This window comes from Brassica rapa, chromosome A06, assembly GCF_000309985.2.
Source record: "Brassica rapa cultivar Chiifu-401-42 chromosome A06, CAAS_Brap_v3.01, whole genome shotgun sequence".
Taxonomy (NCBI): Eukaryota; Viridiplantae; Streptophyta; class Magnoliopsida; order Brassicales; family Brassicaceae; genus Brassica; species Brassica rapa.
The window spans coordinates 4225495-4249663 of NC_024800.2; the positions used below are offsets into that span (position 1 = coordinate 4225495).

The 24169-nt window shown below is 37.4% G+C and overlaps 7 protein-coding genes across 8 annotated transcripts; 2 read left to right on the top strand and 5 right to left on the bottom strand.

Moving 5' to 3' along the window:
• The first annotated feature begins 1579 nt into the window (after positions 1-1579).
• Positions 1580-3242, top strand: LOC103871862. The gene is made up of 3 exons (XM_009150176.2): positions 1580-1932; positions 2219-2331; positions 2418-3242. Exons 1-3 carry the CDS (start codon positions 1677-1679, stop codon positions 3048-3050), a joined length of 1002 nt encoding a protein of 333 aa, XP_009148424.1. The 5' UTR covers positions 1580-1676; the 3' UTR covers positions 3051-3242.
• Positions 3243-3310: 68 nt separating this feature from the next.
• On the bottom strand, positions 3311-4161 carry LOC103871861. Its single transcript, XM_009150175.3, has one exon. It carries the CDS (start codon positions 4105-4107, stop codon positions 3406-3408), a length of 702 nt encoding a protein of 233 aa, XP_009148423.2. The 5' UTR covers positions 4108-4161; the 3' UTR covers positions 3311-3405.
• Positions 4162-4271: 110 nt separating this feature from the next.
• Positions 4272-7790, bottom strand: LOC103871860. 2 transcript variants are annotated; one of them, XM_009150173.3, is made up of 8 exons: positions 7400-7783; positions 6968-7067; positions 6132-6188; positions 5639-5744; positions 5445-5527; positions 5319-5380; positions 5104-5200; positions 4272-4740 (listed from the first exon to the last, which is right to left on the bottom strand). In XM_009150173.3, exons 1-8 carry the CDS (start codon positions 7537-7539, stop codon positions 4684-4686), a joined length of 702 nt encoding a protein of 233 aa, XP_009148421.1. In that variant the 5' UTR covers positions 7540-7783; the 3' UTR covers positions 4272-4683. The 2 variants fall into 2 exon arrangements, with proteins under 2 accessions (XP_009148421.1, XP_009148422.1); XM_009150174.3 differs by having other exon boundaries at positions 4280-4740; positions 5319-5374; positions 7400-7790.
• Positions 7791-9039: 1249 nt separating this feature from the next.
• On the bottom strand, positions 9040-10842 carry LOC103871859 (15-cis-zeta-carotene isomerase, chloroplastic). The gene is made up of 4 exons (XM_009150172.3): positions 10383-10842; positions 10167-10313; positions 9866-10075; positions 9040-9551 (listed from the first exon to the last, which is right to left on the bottom strand). The coding sequence occupies exons 1-4, from the start codon at positions 10758-10760 to the stop codon at positions 9216-9218; spliced, it is 1071 nt and encodes a 356-aa protein (XP_009148420.1). The 5' UTR covers positions 10761-10842; the 3' UTR covers positions 9040-9215.
• A 1304-nt stretch (positions 10843-12146) lies between these two features.
• On the bottom strand, positions 12147-14544 carry LOC103871858 (eukaryotic translation initiation factor 3 subunit H). The gene is made up of 12 exons (XM_009150171.3): positions 14375-14544; positions 14222-14301; positions 13965-14081; positions 13782-13885; positions 13621-13687; positions 13359-13492; positions 13223-13271; positions 13005-13076; positions 12805-12906; positions 12658-12725; positions 12444-12596; positions 12147-12358 (listed from the first exon to the last, which is right to left on the bottom strand). The coding sequence occupies exons 1-12, from the start codon at positions 14382-14384 to the stop codon at positions 12301-12303; spliced, it is 1014 nt and encodes a 337-aa protein (XP_009148419.2). The 5' UTR covers positions 14385-14544; the 3' UTR covers positions 12147-12300.
• Positions 14545-14856: 312 nt separating this feature from the next.
• On the top strand, positions 14857-18473 carry LOC103871857 (inactive leucine-rich repeat receptor-like serine/threonine-protein kinase At1g60630). Its single transcript, XM_009150170.3, has 2 exons — positions 14857-17563; positions 17637-18473. The coding sequence occupies exons 1-2, from the start codon at positions 16237-16239 to the stop codon at positions 18296-18298; spliced, it is 1989 nt and encodes a 662-aa protein (XP_009148418.1). The 5' UTR covers positions 14857-16236; the 3' UTR covers positions 18299-18473.
• A 59-nt stretch (positions 18474-18532) lies between these two features.
• Positions 18533-23643, bottom strand: LOC103871864 (ADP-ribosylation factor GTPase-activating protein AGD4). The gene is made up of 19 exons (XM_009150177.3): positions 23407-23643; positions 23214-23290; positions 22780-22880; positions 22545-22615; positions 22297-22359; positions 22088-22132; positions 21917-21982; positions 21728-21775; positions 21548-21643; positions 21401-21442; positions 21122-21328; positions 20874-20999; positions 20551-20763; positions 20380-20466; positions 20048-20293; positions 19689-19810; positions 19489-19579; positions 18927-19375; positions 18533-18837 (listed from the first exon to the last, which is right to left on the bottom strand). Exons 1-19 carry the CDS (start codon positions 23452-23454, stop codon positions 18723-18725), a joined length of 2313 nt encoding a protein of 770 aa, XP_009148425.1. The 5' UTR covers positions 23455-23643; the 3' UTR covers positions 18533-18722.
• Between the last annotated feature and the right edge of the window lie 526 nt (positions 23644-24169).

Consider the following 24169-nt stretch of genomic DNA (forward strand, 5'->3'; position numbering starts at 1 on the left):
TCTTTTGTAATTTTTTGTTGTCTAATTCTACTTTTAAAACATTATAAATATTTTTAAATTTTATGTGCAAAATTTAAATTTATAAAAATAAATTTGAAATATATAAAATATACAAAAAATTTAAAGATTAAAACGATGAATGAAAAAATACTTAAGAATCATAAATATGACGTATAATTAATTGTAAGGACCAAAAAGCAAATAAAAAAATAAAACTTCAAATTTTGAGTTTTGAATAGTGAAATTCACTTTTTTTTTTGATAACCGTAATGTGATCCCAAAGGTTTTTTTTTGATAAATCACTACGAGGTCCGCAGAATCCGCGTTTTCTTACCACTTAAGACGTCCCGAGTGGCCAAGAAAAATCGAACCCTTGGCGGTACTCAGAGCTGTGAGCCATTTACCACTAGGCCAAGACCACTTGGTTAAAGTGAAACTCACTTCTTAAAACTATAATTTAAAGTTTTGAAATTTTTTTTTAGGAAGCAAAAAAAAAAACTATATATTTGAAGTTAGAGTTTTTTTTTAAAATGCTCTTGTTACTTTAAATTTATTTAATAAAACTTGAATAGTCTTTTCTACAAGTTTTTTTTTGAAGTAATCTAAAGGTAAATCATTTCTCAAAATTTTGTCATGTACCTTTTCACATTGTTATGTTCCATGTTTATCCTTCAAACACTTTTAACGACTAAAAATGTATACATACTATAAAATGCAACAAATAATATCTGAACAAGAAAACATTGTTATGTTCCATGATAATGATTTGTTTTAAAGACAACATCCTGCGAAGAGTTCGGATACGTTGTCGGAATTAGAGACACAAGTTCATAACAATGAACTCAGGAAACAATAATTACCCAAGAGTTCAAACTAGAAATGCTCAGCTAACAGAATGATAAACAGAAATCAATGGGTGAAATACTGATTAGCAGGAAAAAAAAATACATTTCAATTTCATTCAATTCGAACAAGATGTTACCAGAGAAACCGGAATTTTGAATACATTCCTTTTTTTTTTTTACAAACCGGAAAATAAAACCAAATTCCAATCTCAAACCAAACCATACCAATACCGTATAATTAAAACAAGGAAACATATTACATTTTAAATAATCCTTATTTTATCTTAAAGTAAGAACGTGGGAATAGCATGGTCAACAAGTAAAACACAGTCATTGGTAATAAATTTTATGGTGGATTTCCTTAGCTTATTCCCATTACTGCTCTTTTTAATTAATTATTTACAGAACTGTTTTAGTATTTAGTTATTTTGTTTAGAAACAAAATCTAAAATGAATATCTTTATATCTATCTGTTTCATTGTAATAAACAGGAAAGTTTTAAATGTGATTTTATACAGGAAAATACAGTTGTTAAATACAGGTAAGTGTGGTTCACAAATTGAATAATTGATATCATTAGTATATATTTAGGGCTAAACACCATTTAAACATACATATTAACAGTTATTAAATGTTTTGACCAGAAAACAACTAATAAATGATTTATCTCTTAATTTGACTCTTTACATTTGTACTTATTTAATGACTAGCATAAGAGATGATGATGATGTTTCACCCTTTTGCTTCTTCTTCTTCTGCTCAACGTTGGTTGAGCCAACTCCTCTCTCTCTCTCAAAGAATACACAAAACACACTGAGAGCTTTTCAGACAATGGTAAATCAACTAAAGGAGAAGAAGGAACAAGTTCAACGACAACAGAATCTTGACCCTGAGAACCCTGCAACTGAATCTTCTCGAATCTTCTTCTGTGGGAGCTTTTGCTCTGCCCTGTCGCGTCTGTTTAGTCTAACATGTGTGATCTTTTTGGTCCTTAGCTTCGCAACTCTCCTTTCAGCGATCTTCTGGCTATTCCCGCCGCGTCGATCGCTGCCTAGACACCATGCTGATCATATAGTTCATCACAATGGTAAACCTCTCTTTCAACACAAAGTTTATCTTTTTTGTTCTCAAGTTACAGAGTCGCTAAAGGTAAAGACTTTAAAGTACAGAAGCTATCTCTGGTTCTATATATTGAGTTAGAGCCTTAAAGGTGGAGACTTTGAGTACATAAGCCATCTCTGGTTTTATATATATGATTTGCTGCTTTAGTTAGAGCCTTAAAGGTGGAGACTTTTAAGTATTAAGCCTCAGTTTTAACTGAAAGTTCTTATTATGACTCTTACATTGTCCTTTTCTTTGTCTGAAACAACCAGCATCAGTACAAGCATGCTTTAGACTCCACAAACCAGCTTCTAAGATCATTTCCCATAAAGGAAAACTAGAGAAGGATATCTTTTCAAGTTTAGATCTCAGGAACCACACCAAGGTACACATTCTTTGCTCCAGAACTTATATAAAATGTGTATGTTTTAGAGGTCTAATATCTATTTTATTGTTTGAACTTGAGAACAGGTGACTGTTCTGTCTCTGCATCAACCAGGTGCATCTAACTTCACTGAAGTCAAGTTTGGAGTTCTGCCTGTACTTACTCACCATACATTAAGAAAAGACTCGTTAACATCCCTGCGATCTTCTTTCGCTAACCTCTTTGCTCAAAGGTCGAGTCTGAACCTAAACAAATCAACTTTGGGGAAGCCAGCATCTTTTCAGGTTCTGAAGTTCCCTGGTGGAATAACTGTGGATCCTCTGGGACTCGAACCTGTCTCTGGATTACTAACGCTTATCTTTAGCTTCACCCTCGACGTTTCCTTGTCCGAGATACAACACAAAGTGGACCTGCTAAAGAATCAGCTGGAGCTTGTGTTGCGTTTGGAGCTGTACGAGAGTTTTCGTGTGGTTTTAACTAATCATAAAGGGTCTACAATATCTCCTCCTGTAACTGTTAAGGGTTGTGTTGTCTCAGCCGTGACAACTATGGAAAGCCATATTCAGCAGAGATCCAACAATCTTGCTCAGGCCCCTGCTAAAAACTTCGGTCTAGACAACTCAGTGTTTGGTGAAGTCAAGAATGTTACTTTCACAGCTTACCCGGAGGGCAAAGTTCTTGACTCAGATTCTGTATTGGCACTAACGCCAACTTCTTGACATGAGCAAACTGGGCAAAAACAGTTTTCTCTTTTCCTTTTTTAGGTAGCTTAATATCTCAATTGGAAAAGGATGAAAAGTTGTGTGAATGTTTCTTGTCTTACTTGCTAAGTAGCGGTGATAAAATGTATAATAATAAAAGATTGGTAACTTGTTAAGGAAAATAACTGCACCACCTTCTCTTCTAAGTGATCTCTGGCTGTATCTACTTAGCTTTAGAACTAAACTGTTGTATTATGAAACATAGTTCTTCATTCTAATGAGATGCAGCTTGAGTTTACTTTAATTAAGTTGCTTGAAACAATACAAAAGAGAGAGAGTTACAGTTTCTGAATATTGAGTTTACATAGCCTCCCTATGATTGGTTTGTTACAGTTTCTTTGAATTGATTTATCTCTTCTTCTAGCTTCTTGATGACTTCATCTTTCTCTGCAAGAGTCTCTAGCAATGTTCTATTCTCTTGACTAAGGTCTTGAAACTGGTTGATGATTCCATCTATCTGCACTTCAATGGCTTCATCGCTAAGCTCGAAAGCAGTCTCCACAACCCTCAAAACCCGCCACAAGCTCACCACCACTATGAAACCTGTCCCTTTCCTGTCAAGAAACACCTGGAGAACCAGAGCTATAATGGCAACCGCCCCGTCCATCACACAGCCTAGTTGTCTGAAAAACGATCTCCCCATAGCAACAGCTAGAGCCATGGACTTAACGGCGAGGATGCTCAGAATGGCGGTTCCTCCCCAATGGAACCATTCGTCCTTGTTTGACGTCTTCTTGGCTGATGTGCAGGAGACGAGAGAGGAAGATAGTTCGAGGGACATTAAGATAATGTCGAGAGAGAGCAAGAAGATGGTGAAAAGGTGAACTTGGTATGACTCTAGGAACTCAGATAAAGTGGTTCTCCACCGTGGTTCGATGGAGGTGAGTTCTTGTGGATGTTGTTTTGAGGAGAAGAGGCAAAGTTGTCGCCATTTTTGCCGTCTGCACCAGCTCTTGAGTAGGTTTTGGATCGAGAATTCCACATTTTCAAGTGTTCCGGTGTTGATGGAAGTCATGGAAAGATGAAAAGCTGTGGATATGATGAGCGTTGAAGGAAGGCAATCATTTTTAATGAGTTGAGAAAATTGGGAAAGATTACTTGAAAGGAAAGTAAGCGTGAGATATGATGCAAGTTACCCTTTTTAGGGACTATGATAGAAAAAGCCTAGTTTACTACTTCTGTTGCCATGGTTTCATATAATTTAAACTTTTAATACTGTTACAAAATATTACCTGAACGAGAATTAGTATTACACATACCAAACTCAGAAGAACAGTTCATTATACTAATTTAAGCATCAACATGATTACAGCAAAGGGCTTTAATGTTCCATCAACCCATGCCGGAACTCTTTTGTGAACTTCAAGGAATCTTATGTTCTAGTGAAGGCCAAAGATTTTTTACCTTGGCCTCACGCAGCTTGTAGTTCATTCTTCTCAGAGCACAAGTCTTGTGTGTGTGTCCTGGAGCGGTGTTTGCAGTTGATAAACCCTCGTGTGTCTGTGTCATGTCGATCACGGAAACATTTTCCACGTACCATGTACTTGTGTTATTTTCTTTAGCATCGGCCAAAGTCCAGCTTTCCCCCCCATCAAATTCTCGGCTCTTGCTTTAGGTGGATGCTTGGTTTAATGGTGTATGATCTTGGCTGTGAGACAAAGAAAACAATACATTCAACATCAAACTTCACCAGCTCCCAAGAGAAAATGCTCAGTGATTGATAAACTATTAGGACATTAATGGTTGCTGTGTTTTTCCTTAGAAGTATATTTTCACTTAAAACTTTCCCTCCCTAGATACGTCCTGCTAAGACATCTAATTCAGTTCCTCAACATAGATGCATACACAAAGACTTTGCTCAAGAATACAGCAATGTATGTAGATTATATTAAACTCTTTAGCACTTCTAGGGCCACACAAAGAACTTTGATTAGCTTCTTCTTTCCATCCCCACAATAGTTCTCTAAGGCATCACTAAAGGATTTTGACCCATTACAACAAAATTTGTTACCTGTGTTGTACTCGAAAATAAACGACTGGCAAGATCATCGTTAACTGAAACAGGTAGAGGCAGCATCCGACTCATGATACCAGGCATCTGCTTCATGCTACATCAGAAACTAAGAGTTTAGAAACTGAAGCTTTATTCATAGAAAGTAAAACAAGACAGCTAACATGTGTCTCAATTGTGGAAACTGATATCTGCTATTAAAAAGATCCACATACTCGGTCAGAATGGCGCTGATGTTATTTCTTGCCTGATAAAAGAGACTGATGTTATCCTGCAACTGTTTACAACAAGTTAAGATCTGTTTGTGAATTCAATCTTCTCATGCACAAACTAAAATTTACCTTGTACGCCGAGAGGTTGTAAGAAATTTGACTAAAAGCTTGAGCATTTTGCTGTAGAAGATCCATTACTTCGTCACTTGGACCTGAGACAAATAGTTTAACAAAGGTGTCAAACTGATAATACTGATATTTTTTATTTTTAAGACAACACAACACAACCCAGGAGAAAGCAAAGAATTATAAGAGCACTAAACCTTCAAAAGGAATATGTGTACTGTGGCGCATATTGTTCATGACATATACAGCATTTTGTTGTGGCACATTGGCTAGCATGTTCAGTTCTGGGGATGTATCCACCACCTTACCATGAAGAAGCATGGTCTTTAGAACCAAGTTCAAAAGCATATTGATTTACAAAGGTTTCATATGATCCAATCAAAATAATATGCAACATATGAGACCAAACACATAACAAATTTCCCCCTTTATCAAATATCCTAAACCCACAAGCTTAGATACTGATGATGCTAAAGTTATATGTCCTAATACTTCTCCTTAGTTGGATCTGGTGCCCATCATTTATTGCTAAATAGATAACAAACTTAAGCACAATAAAAAACACCCATTATGGTAACTTTTGCTATAATCAAGAACTAAATACGCTTATGCTCCCATTAAGCCACTTATCTTCACAAATTTATTATTACTGAAGTTAGACACACGAAAGGCTTAAGTTAGCAAGCCTACCTTTATATTGCTAATGTTCTTCCCAGCACTAGTGTCTGCTCTTTTTCTTCGTTTTCGCTGTGAGAAAAGATGCGCGTATTAGCCAACAAACTTTGAGATAATGTACAAATCTCTAATGCAAGATAAAATAAAGCAAACAAGCACTAAAGAATATAAAAAGAAGGACTTTTGGAACTTTCTGCTTGATTGCATCATATATCTGATTGAAGACTCACATGACAGAAACATGAGCGAGATGGTAACACAATGATGATAAAAAGATATATTTCATTTAAATCATTTTGTTTCACTTTATCATGCAAACATTTAGCATCATGATGTAACCTTATGCTGTGCGCAAAAATAATCATTTATAGAAAAAGCTCCTGTCATAGGTGTTATAACATCTATTCAGAGATAAGATGCCAAACATAAATTTCCTAAAATCCAAAAAGTATAGGGATCCCTGCCATCACCCATAAGAGCACTATCTATTTCAAGATAATTACAAAACTCGTTTCTGAAAAGCTTTAGGCTTATTTCCTTTTCAAACAATTCCCTCTACAATCATGGACTCCAAAGCTAATATAAAGACAGGTCTCTAGCGTCAGCAAAACTTGTCATTTTCACTTTTTTTCTCATCACTTTAAACAATTTTTACGACATGGCAGAGTGTGGCTTTTCATAAATAAAAACCTATAGCTTTTTTTTTGTAGGTCTTTATCTTTATCACAAAGCAGACACAAAGTTGGCATCATCATCCATCATATATTAGCATATGCTTTTAAAAATATCCCTCGGATTACTTACTTGCAAGGAAACATAACGGGAAACCAAGAGAGGCGTTACGAACTTACCGTCATCCATCTACACCTCAATGCTACATCCCTTACAGTTTTATCAGGCAGAGCTGCAGCGATCTTCACATACTTTGAAACTTTCGGATCATCTTTCAATCTACAAACCAACAACAACACAACATAACATAAGAGCATCGTCCCAAGTCCCTAGATAAAAAATATGCATTGTTTTACATCTCATGGAAACACACAAAGAGCAATACTTTATATTCCCAATGAACAAAGGAACATACTTTTAATAGTCCATCATGAAAAAAGAATATAATGTGCCCAGTGCCCACTAGTTCTCATAAAACAATTCCCAAAATTTTGATATCATAGTACGAAAAAGCTAAATAATTTATAAAAAAAAATTGCAAATGGGAAGGAAATATCCAAAAATAAAAAACAAAGGTGAAGCGGCATAAGAAGAAGAAGAAAGATACATACTTTGCAAGACCGTTCTCCAAAACATACTGCTCCTCAGGGGACCAATCCATGACCAAAGCAGCTTCAGGTTTAATACCGTAGTTCGCCGGAAACACAAGACCGGTGGTGGCAGTAGTCGGCAACACAGAGTGGTTATCCATTGGGATGGATGTTGAATGAAACTGATTAGCTATTTCAAAACAAATCGAGATCCCTAATCCGTAGAGATGGAACCGAACAAGAGCGAGAGAGAGAGAGACGGTACAGACACGTCGGAGACACCGTCTGGGATACTCTGGCGAGAAGCTGAGCGGAGGATTAAAAAGATGAGAGAGTGGCAGCAAAATTACAAACTCCGGGAAGGGACAGAGAGTTGAATAGTAGCAAGTGTTGATTTTTATTTCGCTCTCTCTCTCTGCTTTTGCAGAAGCACACTTTTGTTTTGTTGTGTATTAATATGCCTTTGCTGTCTTTTCTCTTTGGGGTTTTCTTATTTTTATTTATTTTTTGCTTATAGTCCCCTCTTTCCGAACAATTTAATACTAGAGTGTAAAAGTTTACGGGTTATTCTTTTTGATTAATTGTTTGTTTTCCTACAATTTTTTTAAAAAAATTAGAGCTTTAGCTTTAGAGATATTCTAGGGCATCAATATCTAGATGCTAGATATCAATCTAGACTTGAATCAAACTCTTCGCATACTTGTACTTGTTAAAATAAAGAGTTCATTATTAGATTTTAACTAATATCTAAAGGTTAAATTTCCTCTATTAAAGCATCTCTAAAATAAACTCTATAACTTTAAATATATAGTTTTTTACTCTCCAAAAATAAATTTCAAATTTCAAATTTAGAGTTTTAAGAAATGAAACTTCGAATACTATTCAAAATTCTAAATTTGAAGTTTTATCTTTTTATTTGCATCATGGCCCTTATAATTAATTATACATCACATTTATGATTCTTAAGTATTTTTTTCATTATAGTTTTAATCTATAAAACTTTTGTATATTTCAAATATTTCAAATTTATTTTTTTAATTAAAATTTTACACATAAAAGTTTTTTTTTAAATCAAAATAAAATTTATAATATTTTAAAAGTAGAATTAGAGAATAAGAATATTACAAAAGAAACTTAATAAAAAATTAAGAAGATATATATATGAAGACATAATTATTACACAAATTTAAATATTACAACAACACTAATAGTCTAGTAAATTTTTTCCAGAACTTCTAAAATATTGTCCAAACAAATTTTGTATAACCAAAAATGGAACATTAATAAAATAATTTTGTAATAATATTGTATTTTGCTTGTAGTTTAATATTTAATTATGTATTTCTATTTATAAGTTTATATTTTAGTGTAAAATTTTATCAATTAATATTATTTTAAATATGTTAACTACAAAAGTTTTATAGATTTATATTAATTATGAGAGATATAAAAAACATAGTTTAAATTACAAATAATTTTAGAGTTAAATTTGAAGTTTTATTTTTGAATAAAAATACCTTAAAACTTTAATTATAGAGTTTTGCGAATGCTAGACTTTTTAATAGATAATTTTTTGGAGATGCTCTTAGGGGAGTTGGTCGTTGCCATCACTCATCAGTCCCCATGACATCTGAGTGGCAATATATTAAACACATTATGTCTATTTCTAAAAACATTTATCTTCTCAGTTCTCAATATACTTTGCCACATATCACAAGCAGTAGCTTCTTGTATTTATACATTTCTTTCTTCTAGTTAAGTAATTATACATTGTTCCTTGAGAAGTTTTTAGGATGAAACTTCTCCTTTAAAGATACCAGCAAACAATATAAAGAATCTACCAATGAAGCCTGAAGCTTGCACCTTGCATTAGCGGGTGAGCAAAATAGGCTCCAACTGTTAACGCCGTGATTGCAAGATAAGGCAACCTAACAAACTCTTTGTAGTAATCCTCAGGCAAAACTTGGCGTCCTTCAATAATGGCGGCAAACGGAACTATACTCGTTCTCTTCTTGATGCCTTCAAAAGCGTCTCCATACCTTTTAGCTAATCTCCTGTCCCCATTCCACGCTCCAAACAAATGGTGTGCAATCAAACCAAGAGAAGCTGATGCAGCCACTGAGTTTCCAATCCAGAGAGTGTGTGCCAAACACCAAACGATCTGTCCAACCATCTGAAAAAGAAAAAGAGAACATATGTGCAACCATCAAGTCTCATTAACAAAGAAGACACTAGAACAACTCCTCGTTCTTGAAGACTGATAGAGAAACAACAAATCCAACAACTATAGCTTAAAAAAAGCTAACTTTCTACACATTGTTTCAAACTCATGATGAAGCAATTGGATTCGAGTTACAGATCAAATGCAATATCAAGTATTTGTGGAACATAAGTTGAAGAGAGATGTAAACATATTAGATGTAAACATATTAACTTCAGTAGATTGTGTACTAATGTGTAGGCATATTAGAGCAACGGGCAAATTACCTGAGGATGACGAGTGATTCTCATGATGCCAGTCTCCCACAGATGCATCTTGGGCTTATCAACAGCAGCCACCTCCAAAAGATTGAAAGTTGAAGGATAAAGAAAGAAGAAGGAGACAAAGTTAGCGACCCAAATAGCTTCATGAACTCCCGGAACACCCTGAAGCTGCCATAACTGTGACCCATCGTATCTATGGTTTATAAAGAAAACCTGAAAAGCAATTACAATGACCCACAAAGAGAGTCACCATTTCGATCCTCAAAACATGTAAGAAGAGAGAGTAGTAAGTAAGTAAACTCACAATGGTGCTCATAGCTAAAGGAAGAGAGACACCAGCAAAGAGAACACGAAATGCTCTTTCGCCTATGAGTTTCTCTCCTACATCTCTCAGACTAGCTAACCCACTGTGCACAGTTGCGAAGATTAGTATAAGCATTAACATCGCCACCTGCAAAAAAGAGTGAACCTTTACAGTAAAAAAACTGAAATTTGCTCGGTTACTTTAATATCTGCATACCTCCGGTGAGCCGGAGAGGGTGGAGACGGCGTCGATGTATGATTTTCCGAAACCGGTGGAGTTATCGATCCAAACGACGTTGAGGATGTAGAGGACGACTCCAAGGATAACGCCGAAGTAAACCCAGGAAACAAGCTTCTGTTTGCCTAATTCGAAAGCAGCAGAGTCTTCTCCGATCAGCAGAGATGGATTGTCTGCGTCTGGGTCTTCCCGGAGAGTGCTACGGACGAGAGTTTTCCGAATTGCCGGTGGAGAGGAAGTGGGGAACTTTGCGAGACGAGGGTGAGCTGGTGTACGTAGGATTGAGTTGAAGTTAGGACGGCGAGGAGGAAGAGCAAGCGAAGGAGAGGTCGAGAGGAGGAGATGATAAACCGCCATTGTTGTTGTTGTGTTTGGTAAGAACTCTTTCTGAGGAAGAAGCAATAAGGACACGATGTCACTTTAATGCGCCTATTGCTTTGCTCCCTCTATTTTGTATAGGGATGTTAACATGGGTAATTATCCATGGGTTTACCAAAACCCACTAATAATGGGTTGGGTTTTTACCCGTTTAAGATTTATTGGATCGATTATGGGTATTAATTTTGAAACCCATATTTATATTGGGTAAATATAAAAGGGTAATGGTGTACCCATGGGTTTTCAGTTATATTATTATATTTTCACCATTTTAATTAAATTATATAAAATTTGCAAAAAACGTTTTTTCCGCCAAAACCGTAAAAATAAATTATCTCACAGAAACCAAAATATGAGTTTTCCCGCTGAAACCGAAAAATCGAGCTTTCCTGTCAAAACCGCAAAACCGAGTTTTTCCGCCAAAATCATAAAACCAAGTTTTTCCGTCAAAACCGCAAAACCGAGTGTTCTCGGAAAACCGCAAAACCGAATTTTCTCGCCAAAACCTCAAAACCGAGTTTTCCGCCAAAACCTTAAAATCGAGTTTTCCGACTGAAAACCGCAAAACCGAGTTTTCCGACTGAAAACCGCAAAATCGAGTTTTCCCGCCAAAACCGCAAACCCGAATTTTCCCGCCAAAACCTCAAAACCGAGTTTTCCGCCAAAACCTTAAAATCGAGTTTTCCGACTGAAAACCGCAAAACCGAGTTTTTCCCGCCAAAACCGTAAAACTGAGTTTTCTTGCCAAAACCGTAAAAACAAGTTTTTCCGCCAAAACCGCAAAACCCAAATTTTCCGCCAAAACCGCAAAACCCAAATTTCCTGCCAAAACCGCAAAACGAGTTTTCCTGCTGAAACCAAAAAACCAAGTTTTCCCGCCGAAACCGAAAAACGGGTTTTCCCGCCAAAATCGTAAACGAGTTTTTGCGCCAAAACAAGTTTTTTTATAAAATTGTGAAATCTTGTTTATATATTAAAACTAACATTAATGATATTAATATTTTATATGATATTTTTAGAATAAATAAGATAATACTTTGGGTACCCATGGGTAAACCTATATCCTATTGGGTTATTTTTTGGGTTTGGATTTCAACTTTGATGTTTCTGGGTTTTTACAGGTTGGATATAAACTGGGTTGGGTTATTTGTGGGTTGGGCTGGGCTGGGTTATTTTACCCTAAGTTAACATCCCTAATTTTGTAATATATATCCACTTATTAATGGACCTTTTTTTTTTTTTTTACAGCAAAAAAATTACATACTCATATAGACATGCAAACCAAAGTGGTAACTCTGAATCCATGTGTACGACGAAAGACTATAAAACTATAATTGATACTTGCTAGTTGATTAGCTTAACACAGGCTAAACATAAAATGTTTGCATTATCATTAAGATTTAACAATATGTCTTCAGAAATTATGTATTATGATGCGATTTCACTACAAAACTGAATTTCTTTCCAGATGAAACAAAAATGTGATCCGTTTTAAGAAAAACTTGGGCTGGTCTTGTAATCAGTTTTCGTGCAATGCCTTGGTCAGGTAGAGCCTGCTGAAGTTCTGGCCAGCCACTCTGCATAACATCAGGTCGACTCATTTCATTATTCAAGGGTCGAGATGAAGAAAACGGTTGTAAAGAGGTTAACACGAGAATCTACCCATTGATTTGGCCGCAGAAGTTTGAGACTTGGTTTGTGATGAGGAAACTCTCTAGCCTTGACGGTTCAGGGATCGGCTTGAAGATTGGGTTTGATGGATCCTCTTCGGGTAAAGGCTCTTCTCCTGCTGATCTACGAGCCATGTTCTCCGTCCTATAATAACAAATGTTAAGGACGAGAGAATGAAACAAACTGAACCAATCATGCGACCTACCTCCTCTTCTGGAGCCAGGCTTGTTGCTGCGCTTGCTGACGGGACAGGTTCCGGTAGTAATATTGGAACTGCAAGTATAAAATAAGATATCGTATTAAGATAGTACTAAGGGTGAGAACTGAAGAAAAAATCGAGAATAAGTCACACCTTTTGCTGTTCCATAGATAAATCGTCCATGCATTTAATCAGAAACTCCATATTGTTCTCAAGGAAAGGAGTGGTTGATGAGTGTAGACGATCATAATCACCCTATACAAGAGAAAATGTCCAAGAGTTAAGAGTCAAAATCTGAAATACTGGCAGCAAGCGAGAAGCCTTGTCCAGATACTGATGTTATAAACTTATACCTGCGAGACAGGTGCATCAGTCTCCAGCTCGGTCATGAACGCACTGACAAGCGCAGAGTTTGAAACCTTGATCTGTCAAAAGAAAGAACCGATGTTTAAACCAAAGTCTTTTCTCAGAAGAAACATAAATAGGTAACACTATCAATATTCCAACATAATTAACTATAGGATAAGCTAGTAATACTTTAAGATACAGGAGCAAAGCACTAGAAACTTACAGGAATTTCCTCGAAAATATCCATCCAGGAGAAGTTTTTCTCTCTCAACCTGACCAAAAATAGTGATTAGAACACTACAACTATCCCACGTGGCTCATAAAACCTAAAGTTTTAATAGATAAATCACGATACATACTTCTCGCCTGTAAAGTTTCCGCCACGGTACAGCTCCATAAAGGAATCTGAAAGCTTCAAAGCCTTCAAAGCTAAGACGCCTAGATCAGCTTTAGAGGGATCATAGATGATGCACACACACCTCTTGATGTTCTCCTGCAGATGCACAAGATATAATCTCTTAAAGCCCATTTCTTGCATAACTATTGAATATTGAATAAACCATTCCAGAATCTAGAGTATCATAACACCAAGACATGGTAAACATAATTCTGAAAAAATACCTGGTAATTCATGAAGGTCTCAATCAATTCAACGGTCTGATATGATCCAAGAACTGTGGATTGATACCTGATTAAAAAAAAAAATCAGACGCAACTTATTAACTCCACACTAAAAAAAAAAGCAAGATTCCAAACAGACACAACACAATGAGAAAACCTACCAGCCAACAGTGTTATTATCGACATTAACCTCTCTCAAACATCTCATCATCTCAAGCTGATAGTTAGCACCATCCGCTTCAATTTCTTCATCGTCATCTCTCACCTACAGATTATTGCAGCCAATCAGGGACGACAAGCCATTACATCCTTATAATGGGAGGGTAAAATAGTCTTTAACTTACAGGGAAAGGAAAACAATTGGTGACTTCAAGAACACTACCAACATCAAGTCCAAGAAGCTGTCCTGTGACAAGCGTAGGTGCAAACTCCTTGCAGTGTTTGATTATCTTCAGCACAGCCTAACACACATATGCATCATACACAATCCATCAGCATCACTACTTCTTTTACTCAATGCTAATATGCAAATTAATGAAATAGTGAGATCAATCACACCGTATGAAACTAAAATTCGCAGAAGCAGAGAGATAGGTTATACCAGTCCTTCGATCTGAACAACTCTGAGCGGAGGAGCCACCGCCTCGTCCTTCGATATCGCCTGCAAAAACGACCTAGCCACTGCAGAAACAAACCACGAGAGAGTGTAAGATTGTATTTGCACGAGAAGAGAGTAAAGTAGAAGTTTACTGACTGGTTGCCATTGAATTAATAATCTAGGGAGATGATGAAAGCCTTCTGAGATTCGCCGGCGATGGTATTTTTTTGCCGGCGGCGGAGAGAGAGAGCCTTTTGTTTGTTTGTTAGGGCTTCTTTGATTTTTCTTTAGCTAAAAAGGTGAAATTTCAAACTAGTCCCTAAAATTAGGATTCTCTCAGTAAATGGCCCAAGATGTTTTTTTTTCAAACAAATTGAGAAATTATCAGCAAGGATGGACCCAGCCCATGGACCTATTATAATGGTATTCACTTTGTAAAGGCCAGGACCATATTATTCCTCGAAATATATTTATGCATTTAATGCCATGGGCCATTTGATAAGCTGTAATTTGGGTAACACGCCGTAAAAGTAATTACTAACCAGTCAACACGTTTTAACAGTCAGTCACACAGTCAAATAAGCATTCAAAAACTCTAGAAGTTTTCCCTCCAAAATTCCACCCGGTTTATAGGGTTTTGATCGGAGAATAAGTCTTAATTCAAAGTCTAAATCTTTTTCATATAACCAACTAATCAAACAAGGTAATAGCGCTATCGAGAAGGATGTACTAGTAGTTTTTTTAATTGAATCAAACGTATTTATTTTAAGATTTCAAGTTCTAGGTCATGTACTACTACTCCAAGGTCGAAAACCCATGAACGAATTGAAGGTCAAACAAAGTAAATGCTAATTAAATGACAGCAGTCTTCTTCTTGGGGGTTTGGTGATGGACAGGATTTTCATTGGTTAAATTTTGCTCAGCCTTTACGTGAACTCAAGTCACAGTTTATCTTTATTACATTTTCATCACGCCTAAGCTAAGCAACTCATAAATCCGTAATTAATTACTACTTCAATATCCTCGTTTTAGTGTAATAAATATTTGGAACACCAACCATGAGTTTGTGAGTTTATCTTTTTCTTCTTATCTTCTCATACACTTTTGACCAAAAGTAAATTACCTCGTTATTCTAACCAGCGGTCCAGAATGAAGTATAAGAAATACTATAATATATTATATATTTATAAATTAGTATTCGAATATTCAACAAGAAAAAAGAGGCTGAAAAGAAAGCTCAATAATTGGCTTAGAGGCATGAGGAGCCAGACACCAATTTTAAAATCGAAATACAATGTCTCTCTTTACTTAAAATTATGCACCACCACTAATTAATATGTCCACCACATTTCTTCTGCTCACCACCATTGATCTCACTATCTCTTTTATTTATTTATTTCTCTTCTCCTTCCAAAACTTTTTTGCTCAGCAGCAGTAACTCCTTGGCCCCAAAACCCATCTGTCTCTGAATCTGGCTGGGAAAGAAAGTAATAACGTCAATTATTATTTCTCTTCCCTTATTCGTCTCTCCTTCATAAAAAAACCATTATTAATCAATGGTATATTGTGTGTCCATCCATATATATAAATATAAAATATTCATGAACGCATTGAAGAAGGTTGAGTGAGAGAGAGAGAGAAAAAAAAACAATAAAAGAGTTTTTTACAGGCATGGCTTCACGTGACATCTTCATCGACCAAGAACTTCGAGAAAAGATACTCTCAAAGTGAGAGAGAGAGAGTTCTCACATGTTCATTAATACTCCTCCTCATGCTCCCTCCCTCACACCTTCTTCTTCTTCTTCTCTCTAGTCTCTTCCAGTTTCGTAGTAAACCTCCATCCTTTCTTTCCTTTTCCTTCGATCGAGATGCTTTAACAAATGGGGGCAGATCTGAAAAGTGACTAATAATGGAAAGTGACGGCTAAGAGATTCATAAGTTGTCTTTTTATGGAAACTCGATTCGACCATTATATTTCATTTCTGATTCTTTCTTGATTCCATTCACCCTCTTTAGTCATGGTCTCTTCTTCTCCTCCTCCTCCATCCACATTGTTCCTACTCTTTGCTTCTACACTATTCTTACTTTCTCCGGCGAGATCCAGCGACGTTGACTCTCTCCTCTCCTTGAAATCCTCAATCGATCCATCGAACTCGATTCCATGGCGAGGAACAGATCTCTGCAACTGGGAAGGAGTCAAAGAATGTCTAAACGGAAGAGTCTCCAAGCTCGTCCTCGAGTATCTAAACCTCACCGGTTCACTCGACGAAAGGATCCTAAACCAATTGGACCAGCTTAGGGTTCTCAGTTTCAAATCAAATTCCCTCTCCGGTTCAATCCCTAACCTCTCCGGTTTACACAATCTCAAATCGGTTTACCTCAACGACAACAACTTCACCGGCTCCTTCCCGGAGTCTCTCACCTCGCTTCACCGGTTGAAAACTATTAACCTCTCCGGTAACAGATTATCCGGCAAGATCCCGACCTCGCTCCTCCGTCTCTCGCGGCTGTACACGTTCGAGGTTCAGGACAATCTCTTCGCCGGTTCGATTCCTCCTCTTAACCAGACGAGTCTCAGATTCTTCAACGTCTCCAACAACAAACTCTCCGGCCAAATCCCGCCGACGCGAGGGTTAAAGCAGTTCGACGAGAGTTCGTTCGCCGGAAACTCCGCTCTCTGCGGCGATCAGATTCGAATCCCGTGCGGAACTTCGCCTGCGCCGTCGAAACCAGCGCCTACTCCGTCTAAGAAGAAGGACAAAGCGAAACTAATCGGAATCATCGCCGGAAGCGCCGCCGGGGGAGTTTTAATCCTCATCCTTCTCCTGACGGTTGTCATCTTCTGCTGTCGACGGAAGCGGCGGATCAAGTCTCCGAGGGAAGATAGAAAAGGCAAAGGAATAGCTGAAGCCCAAGGAGGAGGAGGAGCAACAGCTTCGGAGACGGAGAGGGACATCGAGAGGAAAGACAGAGGCTTCTCATGGGAGAGAAGCGAGGAAGGAGCAGTGGGGACTCTCGTTTTCCTCGGAGCCAGCGATTCAGGCGAGACGACGGTGGTGAGATACACCATGGAGGATCTGCTCAAAGCTTCGGCTGAGACTTTGGGGAGAGGGACGTTAGGGAGCACGTACAAGGCCGTGATGGAGTCTGGGTTTATAGTCACTGTGAAGAGGCTCAAGAACGCGAGGTATCCTCGCATGGAGGAGTTCAAGAGGCATGTTGAGATCCTTGGACAGCTCAGACACCCTAACCTCGTCTCTCTAAGAGCTTACTTCCAGGCTAAAGAAGAACGCTTGCTTGTTTATGATTACTTCCCCAATGGCAGTCTCTTCACTCTCATCCACGGTATGTAGTTTCACTTGTAATAACAATGACATGCAGAGATTTGATGTGTGTGTGTGTGTGTGTTTGATTGTAGGAACTCGAGCTTCTGGAAACGGGAAGCCTCTTCATTGGACATCATGTCTGAAAATAGCTGAGGACTTAGCCTCAGCTCTGCTCTACATACATCAGAACCCTGGCCTAACTCATGGGAACTTGAAGTCCTCCAATGTCCTGTTAGGTCCTGATTTCGAGTCCTGCCTCACTGACTACGGCCTCAGCAGTCTCCATGACCCTGACTCGGCTGAAGAAACGAGCGCGGTCTCTCTCTTTTACAAAGCACCAGAGTGTAGAGACCCGCGGAGAGCCTCTACGCAGCCTGCTGATGTCTACAGCTTCGGGGTCCTTCTCCTCGAGCTTTTAACGGGTAGAACACCGTTCCAGGACCTTGTTCAAGAATACGGGTCGGATATCTCTAGATGGGTGCGTGCGGTGAGGGAAGAAGAGACTGAATCAGGCGAGGAGCCGACTTCTTCGGGGAACGAAGCATCAGAGGAGAAGCTTCAGGCGCTTTTGGGTATCGCAAATGTTTGTGTGACCATTCAACCGGAAAACAGGCCTGTGATGAGAGAGGTGTTGAAGATGGTGAGGGATGCAAGAGCCGAAGCACCGTTCTCGTCTAACAGTAGCGAACATTCACCGGGGAGATGGTCTGATACAGTTCAGAGCTTGCCAAGGGAAGATCAAGTGAGCATATAGAGAACAATAGATGTGGTGCCTTCTTCATTGCTTTTCTCGAGTAACTTTTGTGATTCTTGGAGTAGGTTTCATAGTGTAAAGCTTCTTTCTTCATTTCCCGTAACGCCATTTTGATTCAGCGACCTGTAGGACTTGCATGAGATTTGTTGAATTTATTAAATTTGAGAAGTTGGCATTGAGAAATTTGACTGATAAACTCCATTAAATAAAAACAAAAGCTATGATGCTTTTGGAAGGAAAAAAACATCCAGATCTCCATTTAATTTTGCAAAAAAAAAAAATTGATCTTTCTGTTTATGGTTTATTTTTCAATTTTAATCCTCGAATTTTATATTCATAAACCAAATATGTTTGTGAAGTTGTAACAAGCTGAATCATCTCATGGTTTAAAAAGGTGATTCTAATGAACATGTGCAGTGTTGGTTTAAGCGCACTCGGCTAAGAGAAGAAAGAGCTCTTCATCGGTTATGGCTCCCATTTCCATTGCTCTTTCCAACACGCTTAGTCCTCCATCATCTTCTATGGATGGACGTGCGCCTCTGTATTTACACAAACAATTCAAGAAAGATGAACACAACCGGCTTAGTTTGACTACTAATATGTGTTCCTGTAATGTTTAAAATGTTACCTTCGGAGTAGAATCTTTGCAAACTTGTGGTTCCCTGAAGATATGCAGTGGTGTAACGGAGTCCTTCCGTGGTAATCTCTCATGTTTGGGTCAGCACCAAACTGCAGCAACAGTTCAAGCAAGACAGAGTCACCAATGTGACAAGCCACATGGAGTAAGGAACAGCCTTGAAGACAGTTTCCTGGTTCGTTGGAGTCTTTGATTCTCTGACACGCAGTAGGATCTCGTCTTTTCTTCACTCCTTCCTCTGATGCGTCAGCATGGTGATAAGCATCAAGATCAGTTATGTCATCGAACTTGGTGTTGATGATATTCACATCCCCCGAAGTTACGATCAGTCGGTATATTTCTCGTATGTTTCTGCTTTGAACAGCTTCCCATATTCTACACGCAGCAGAGGAAGGGTTGCCTTTGCTTTCGTCTTTGATGACTAATGCTTTCTCCAAGTACTAGCACAAGCATATAATCATCATCACTCATGTTTAGTTTCACCTTCCACAAATCATATAATATACTCACATTTCATGAATTGGACATTGGAGTGTAAGAACTTATACATTACCTTCGCTAGAATGTATTTCTCCTTCACAGTAAAGGAATCGTCTGGAGATGGTTTTGAAATTGAAGCACGTGACAATGTTGATTCGTTTTCACTGCAAAAAAAACACACACAATACTTTACATCATCAGCTACATGTATGAGTCATGATGAAACAAAACACTGATTGGCATATAAACTATATATATTTTTAGAAACCATACCTGTCATCGTCAAGGTGAAGTAGCCCCTCCCACAGTGAATTACAGTACAAATTTCCTAAATTTCTGAATAGGTCCAAGATCGTTGGCTCCCACACTTTCACATCTAGTGTGAGGGATCTCACCTGCAGTTTGTGGGGTTCACAAAATCAATGACATCAGCTTAGAGAGAGATCTAGCACTAAAGACCACCAGAGAAAAACAAATCTCCAAAAGCTATAACCACAGTAACTATAAACTCTGCTGGAGAGAGTTTACCAAAGAAACTTCAGATCTACTGGGCCGTTTAAAGACAAAACTATCTCCAAAAAATGAAAATTCAAAGGGGAAAAATTGTAGCAAAACTAGCTCAAACTTCATACCTTGGAGATATGAACCCCTAGGTTCCTGTGGACACCAGAGCACTGAATGCACAACAAAACTCCAAGATTCAACGATGCCCAATCGGGATCAGGAGCATTGCACTCTGCACATACATTATTCCCTGGAATTCCTCTGAGTATTGTGGAGACATCATCCCCCATATTTCTTCTTGCATCATTATGTTGACTTTGATCCATGGAGACAACACCTTTTGGAGGAACAGATCCAGTGTACTGAACTGGCGACTGCAAAAAAAAAAGAACGATCTGTATTAGCAAGGAACTTCCTTATCAAATCAGATTGTAAATGAAAGAGACTTATTGTGTCAAACCTGTTGCAGAAAATGAGAATTGAGAAGCGTCCCTATAGCTGCTGTGATTTTGTTTACCCAGTCCATCCTATCCGCTCCATTTTCAGCCTGGTCAGAGTATAAATCTATGGCTGATTACCACTGTAACAAACCAGAACGATACATGTCTTATAGGGAGTAAAGTGGGTATACCTGAAGTGTGTAAGTTTTTTGAGGAGAAATGATTCTGAAACATAGCCGAAGATCCATGTCTTCTGCATCCAATTTTATCAAACAAGTGCGGAGATCGATAGTTTTATAGCCTAAGCTGCCTTCAGTGAGAGAAGCTGATCGATTGTGTCTTGCACGAAACCGACCAAAGACACCAGTATGGTCAGAAGAACCACTGTAGTGATGCTGTGATCCCTGAGAATGGGAATGACAAAAAGAAACTAACCGTTAAAAACAAATAGAAACTCTTTATGGACGACGTCTCTGGTGGAATTGAGGCAGGTTAAAGAGGTCTGTGCACGTACCATTGATTTATTGCCATTGTTTCTGTAATAGTACATGGAGCCATGACTATCAAGGACGAAAAACTTCCTTTTCCAATCAGTTCTCAAACTTGATGATCGTTTTAATAAATACCCTTGTTTAATTACCTGCATCCGTGCCCAAAAAAGAAAAAGAAACCTCGTAAGACCAGAATCAATTCATACAATGCTGAAACACAGAACAAGTCTCTCTGTATGCTGCATAATTGCATTGGGAAACAAACACTTACTTCCTTGTCTGCTGTTAAACTTGTTTCGGTATTTTTATACGGGATAGTTCCAACAACACGGTTTCCATTAACACCAGAGACCTCCGCATTAGCGGCAAGTTGTTGGCTGTCTAACTCAGACTGCGTTCTGAATTCTTGAATTCGTCTAGCTAGTCGATCTTGTTCAATCTTGGACTGTTCTTTTGATTGTTGGGCATATGTTAATATCTGTAAGAGTCATACAAGTATCAGCGTCGGTGGACTTAAGTACTTCTGCTCATCTAAACTAAAGTTTTGTACCTGATGGATATATGGTTCCAGTTGACCCAGCAAGTCATATCCCTGAAAAAAAAAGACATCAAGTTAAGGATCAAATCAGGACACATATGTCAAATTTGGTTGGTCTTAGATGGTAAAGAGATTAGAATGTAGAATTAGAGACCCTACAAGTTTAAAATATCTGAGATGAGCATCCATAATTGCACTTATAGATTCCAAAAACTCATACTTCTTTTTAGCTTCAATAGTCATCAATGAATTGACCTGGATTCTTCAACCAAAGCAAAATTTAGTAGTACAAATATTGAAAGTAAATGGTAACGGCTTCTGTTAGTAAGGTAAGCATACGAGGTTGAAACGGCTCTTCTCAAATGTTGACTTTGAGTTCTCCAGATCCTGTCACTCGGATGACACAGCACAAATAAGTTACCATGCAAGGAAGAGCGTGCGAAATAATATTAAGAAAGAACAGCATCTAATTTCTGGCGTTAGTGTCAAAAAGAGAATATAAATACATAAGAGGACTAAATGTTCTACCTCTTCCAACTCTGCAACAATTTCTCCTCTTGTATTCTTCTTTAGAGACACAAACTTCTCACGAGACTACAAGTAGATAAGAAAAGTCATTACACCACTTAAGATAAAGCATATCAATTACAATTACATTTACAAGAAACTAAGGAAGCTGTAGACTCTATAGACAAGTACCTGATCATACGAATGAGCAGCTTTATCAAATCGGTGGCGAGACTCCTGCAGAGGAAGAAACAACATAGTGGATGATTAGAAAACGTATGAGTTTTCGATCATATATATATGTTTACCATTGAATAAGTCCAAATTTCAGTTAATTTATAAATTTGAGATTAGGAAACAAAATAAATTTCTCAAAATTAGGAGACATAATAATTGAATACCTTAGCTTCTTGTAGATCAACATTAATAAAGTTCATCAACCTCTCAAGTAACACATGCTCCACCTACAAAAATGATCATATTTCAAGAGAACAATCAAGACAGGAAACTCTAAATTACTATCCTAACCAAATCTTAGCTTTTTTAAAAACCAAACAAAAATATGCTCTAGATGATGCTAGGCATGGCATCTTCGTCTTTACTAGCATTTACTATTGTCACAAGAAACTATTGAGTCTATGAGCAATACCTGTGAGCAAAGAAACTCCTTATAAGAGGCAAGCTCTCGAAGTGTATTTATGAATTTGGATATAACGGGGCCTGGTGTCACACACAAGCATACCAATCAAATAAGTCAGATGTGAGACTACCACTGTCTCTTTGGAGTACCAGATGTAGGGTTTCATTAAAGGCAATGACTAGGAGAAGTGGAGAACAAACATAAACTGAAATGATGTCTTAAGCTACAAATATAAATCAATAACCTCCAATGGAAAGACTGATAGGATCATCATGTCCAGCCCCAAATTCTTCAAGACAATCTGCAAATGCACTTTCTCCTTTGGATGCCTCTCCCAAAACTCCCCTATAGAAGAAAAAATCAATGAAAAAATAATGAGATAAGGTTGGTGAGATGCCACAAAGGATTGAATTGCAAAATGAAGAAAGTTGTAATCAAAGAAGATTTACATGAAAATAGAAAAACAATCAACAAAGCTTTAATGCTCAGACAGTTAATCCTCGATTGCTAATTAAGTATGAGAAGCGACAAAATGGTACCAATACTCTTAACTTCAATTTCATGAAAAATTATGCCACAAATGGTATTCTTAGAATCTTTATATCAACAGAAATTATCAGACAATGAGATTAAGACAGTAGTAAAAAAAAGAAAAGGGATAGATTTTTTGAGACATACATAAACTTCTTAACACCTTTATATAGCTTCTGACAACGATCTTTAAGCTCTTCAGCTGTCCCTTCCAAGGAACAAACCTGATCCCATCAAATCAAAGACAATAAATTTCAAAACTTTCACAAAATTAACCTGAAATTAAAATTTTAAACATGAACCAAAAACGTCCAAGTATTCAGCAGCATTCCAATTTCACCTGTTTCTGAAACATTGGGGAATCCTCCAGATTTATAAAGGTTGCCATTGATGAAACAACGAAAGAAACTTTCAGACCAGAAAGGGAAGCTTCGAAACAGGCTTTGTGATTCGGTTTGAAATGGATCTGGCGAGAGATTCAGAGGCGTTATTAGTTGGTACGATTATTGATGGTGATTGATTGCTTCGGAAACAGCCAGTAGCATCCACAACTTCTTTATATTTTCAAATATACCCTTTTGTACCTTTTATTTTTTGTAATAACTCTTTTTAATGGGCTTTTATGGTGTGAATTGGTATATCTGGGCTTTTTATAGTGTGAATGTTTGATCGTTTTTAATTGTAAGTTTTTCTTTTGGTCAACCATTAAGATCTTCAATTTCATAGTTATGTGCAGGGACAAAATGATAAATATGACTTTATATATAGTTGCACTGCATTGTGTTCACTCAGTAGAATCTGTTTAACTTTACAAAACTTGAAATTTTATCCATTTACTATCTCAAGTTTTTAGGAGGTGTTATTGGTTTATATATTTTTATTGATTTAGAAATCCATATAGCATTTATAAATCCAAGTAAAATATACAAATTTTCAAATTTTCTCGGATTAATATTTACAAATCCGGAGGTTTTTCTTCGGATTTGGGCCTTTGTATTTTTCACAAAGAAATCCATGCAAATTCATTCAAATACATTATGAAATCAAATCTATTAGTAAATCCGTATGATTGAATAACACTTGATTTGAATTAGAATTTATGA

Coding starts and splice junctions, on each gene's coding strand:
- LOC103871862 (XM_009150176.2), top strand. CDS start 1,677: ATGGTAAATCAACTAAAGGAGAAGAAGGAACAAGTTCAACGACAACAG. Junction 1,933..2,218: donor TCATATAGTTCATCACAATG/GTAAACCTCTCT, acceptor TGAAACAACCAG/CATCAGTACAAGCATGCTTT. Junction 2,332..2,417: donor ATCTCAGGAACCACACCAAG/GTACACATTCTT, acceptor ACTTGAGAACAG/GTGACTGTTCTGTCTCTGCA.
- LOC103871860 (XM_009150173.3), bottom strand. CDS start 7,539: ATGGATAACCACTCTGTGTTGCCGACTACTGCCACCACCGGTCTTGTG. Junction 6,189..6,967: donor TGAGGTGTAGATGGATGACG/GTAAGTTCGTAA, acceptor CTTTTCTCACAG/CGAAAACGAAGAAAAAGAGC. Junction 4,741..5,103: donor TATTTTCGAGTACAACACAG/GTAACAAATTTT, acceptor TTTGTCTCACAG/CCAAGATCATACACCATTAA.
- LOC103871861 (XM_009150175.3), bottom strand. CDS start 4,107: ATGACTTCCATCAACACCGGAACACTTGAAAATGTGGAATTCTCGATC.
- LOC103871859 (XM_009150172.3), bottom strand. CDS start 10,760: ATGGCGGTTTATCATCTCCTCCTCTCGACCTCTCCTTCGCTTGCTCTT. Junction 10,314..10,382: donor CCCTCTCCGGCTCACCGGAG/GTATGCAGATAT, acceptor TCTTTTTTGCAG/GTGGCGATGTTAATGCTTAT. Junction 9,552..9,865: donor GAATCACTCGTCATCCTCAG/GTAATTTGCCCG, acceptor TTTCTTTTTCAG/ATGGTTGGACAGATCGTTTG.
- LOC103871864 (XM_009150177.3), bottom strand. CDS start 23,454: ATGGCAACCTTTATAAATCTGGAGGATTCCCCAATGTTTCAGAAACAG. Junction 22,616..22,779: donor TATCAGTCTTTCCATTGGAG/GTTATTGATTTA, acceptor GTGTGACACCAG/GCCCCGTTATATCCAAATTC. Junction 19,811..20,047: donor TAGGGGTTCATATCTCCAAG/GTATGAAGTTTG, acceptor CACAAACTGCAG/GTGAGATCCCTCACACTAGA.
- LOC103871858 (XM_009150171.3), bottom strand. Junction 13,886..13,964: donor CCAATTGTTTTCCTTTCCCT/GTAAGTTAAAGA, acceptor AATAATCTGTAG/GTGAGAGATGACGATGAAGA. Junction 12,907..13,004: donor CTGATGCACCTGTCTCGCAG/GTATAAGTTTAT, acceptor TCTCTTGTATAG/GGTGATTATGATCGTCTACA.
- LOC103871857 (XM_009150170.3), top strand. CDS start 16,237: ATGGTCTCTTCTTCTCCTCCTCCTCCATCCACATTGTTCCTACTCTTT. Junction 17,564..17,636: donor TCTCTTCACTCTCATCCACG/GTATGTAGTTTC, acceptor GTTTGATTGTAG/GAACTCGAGCTTCTGGAAAC.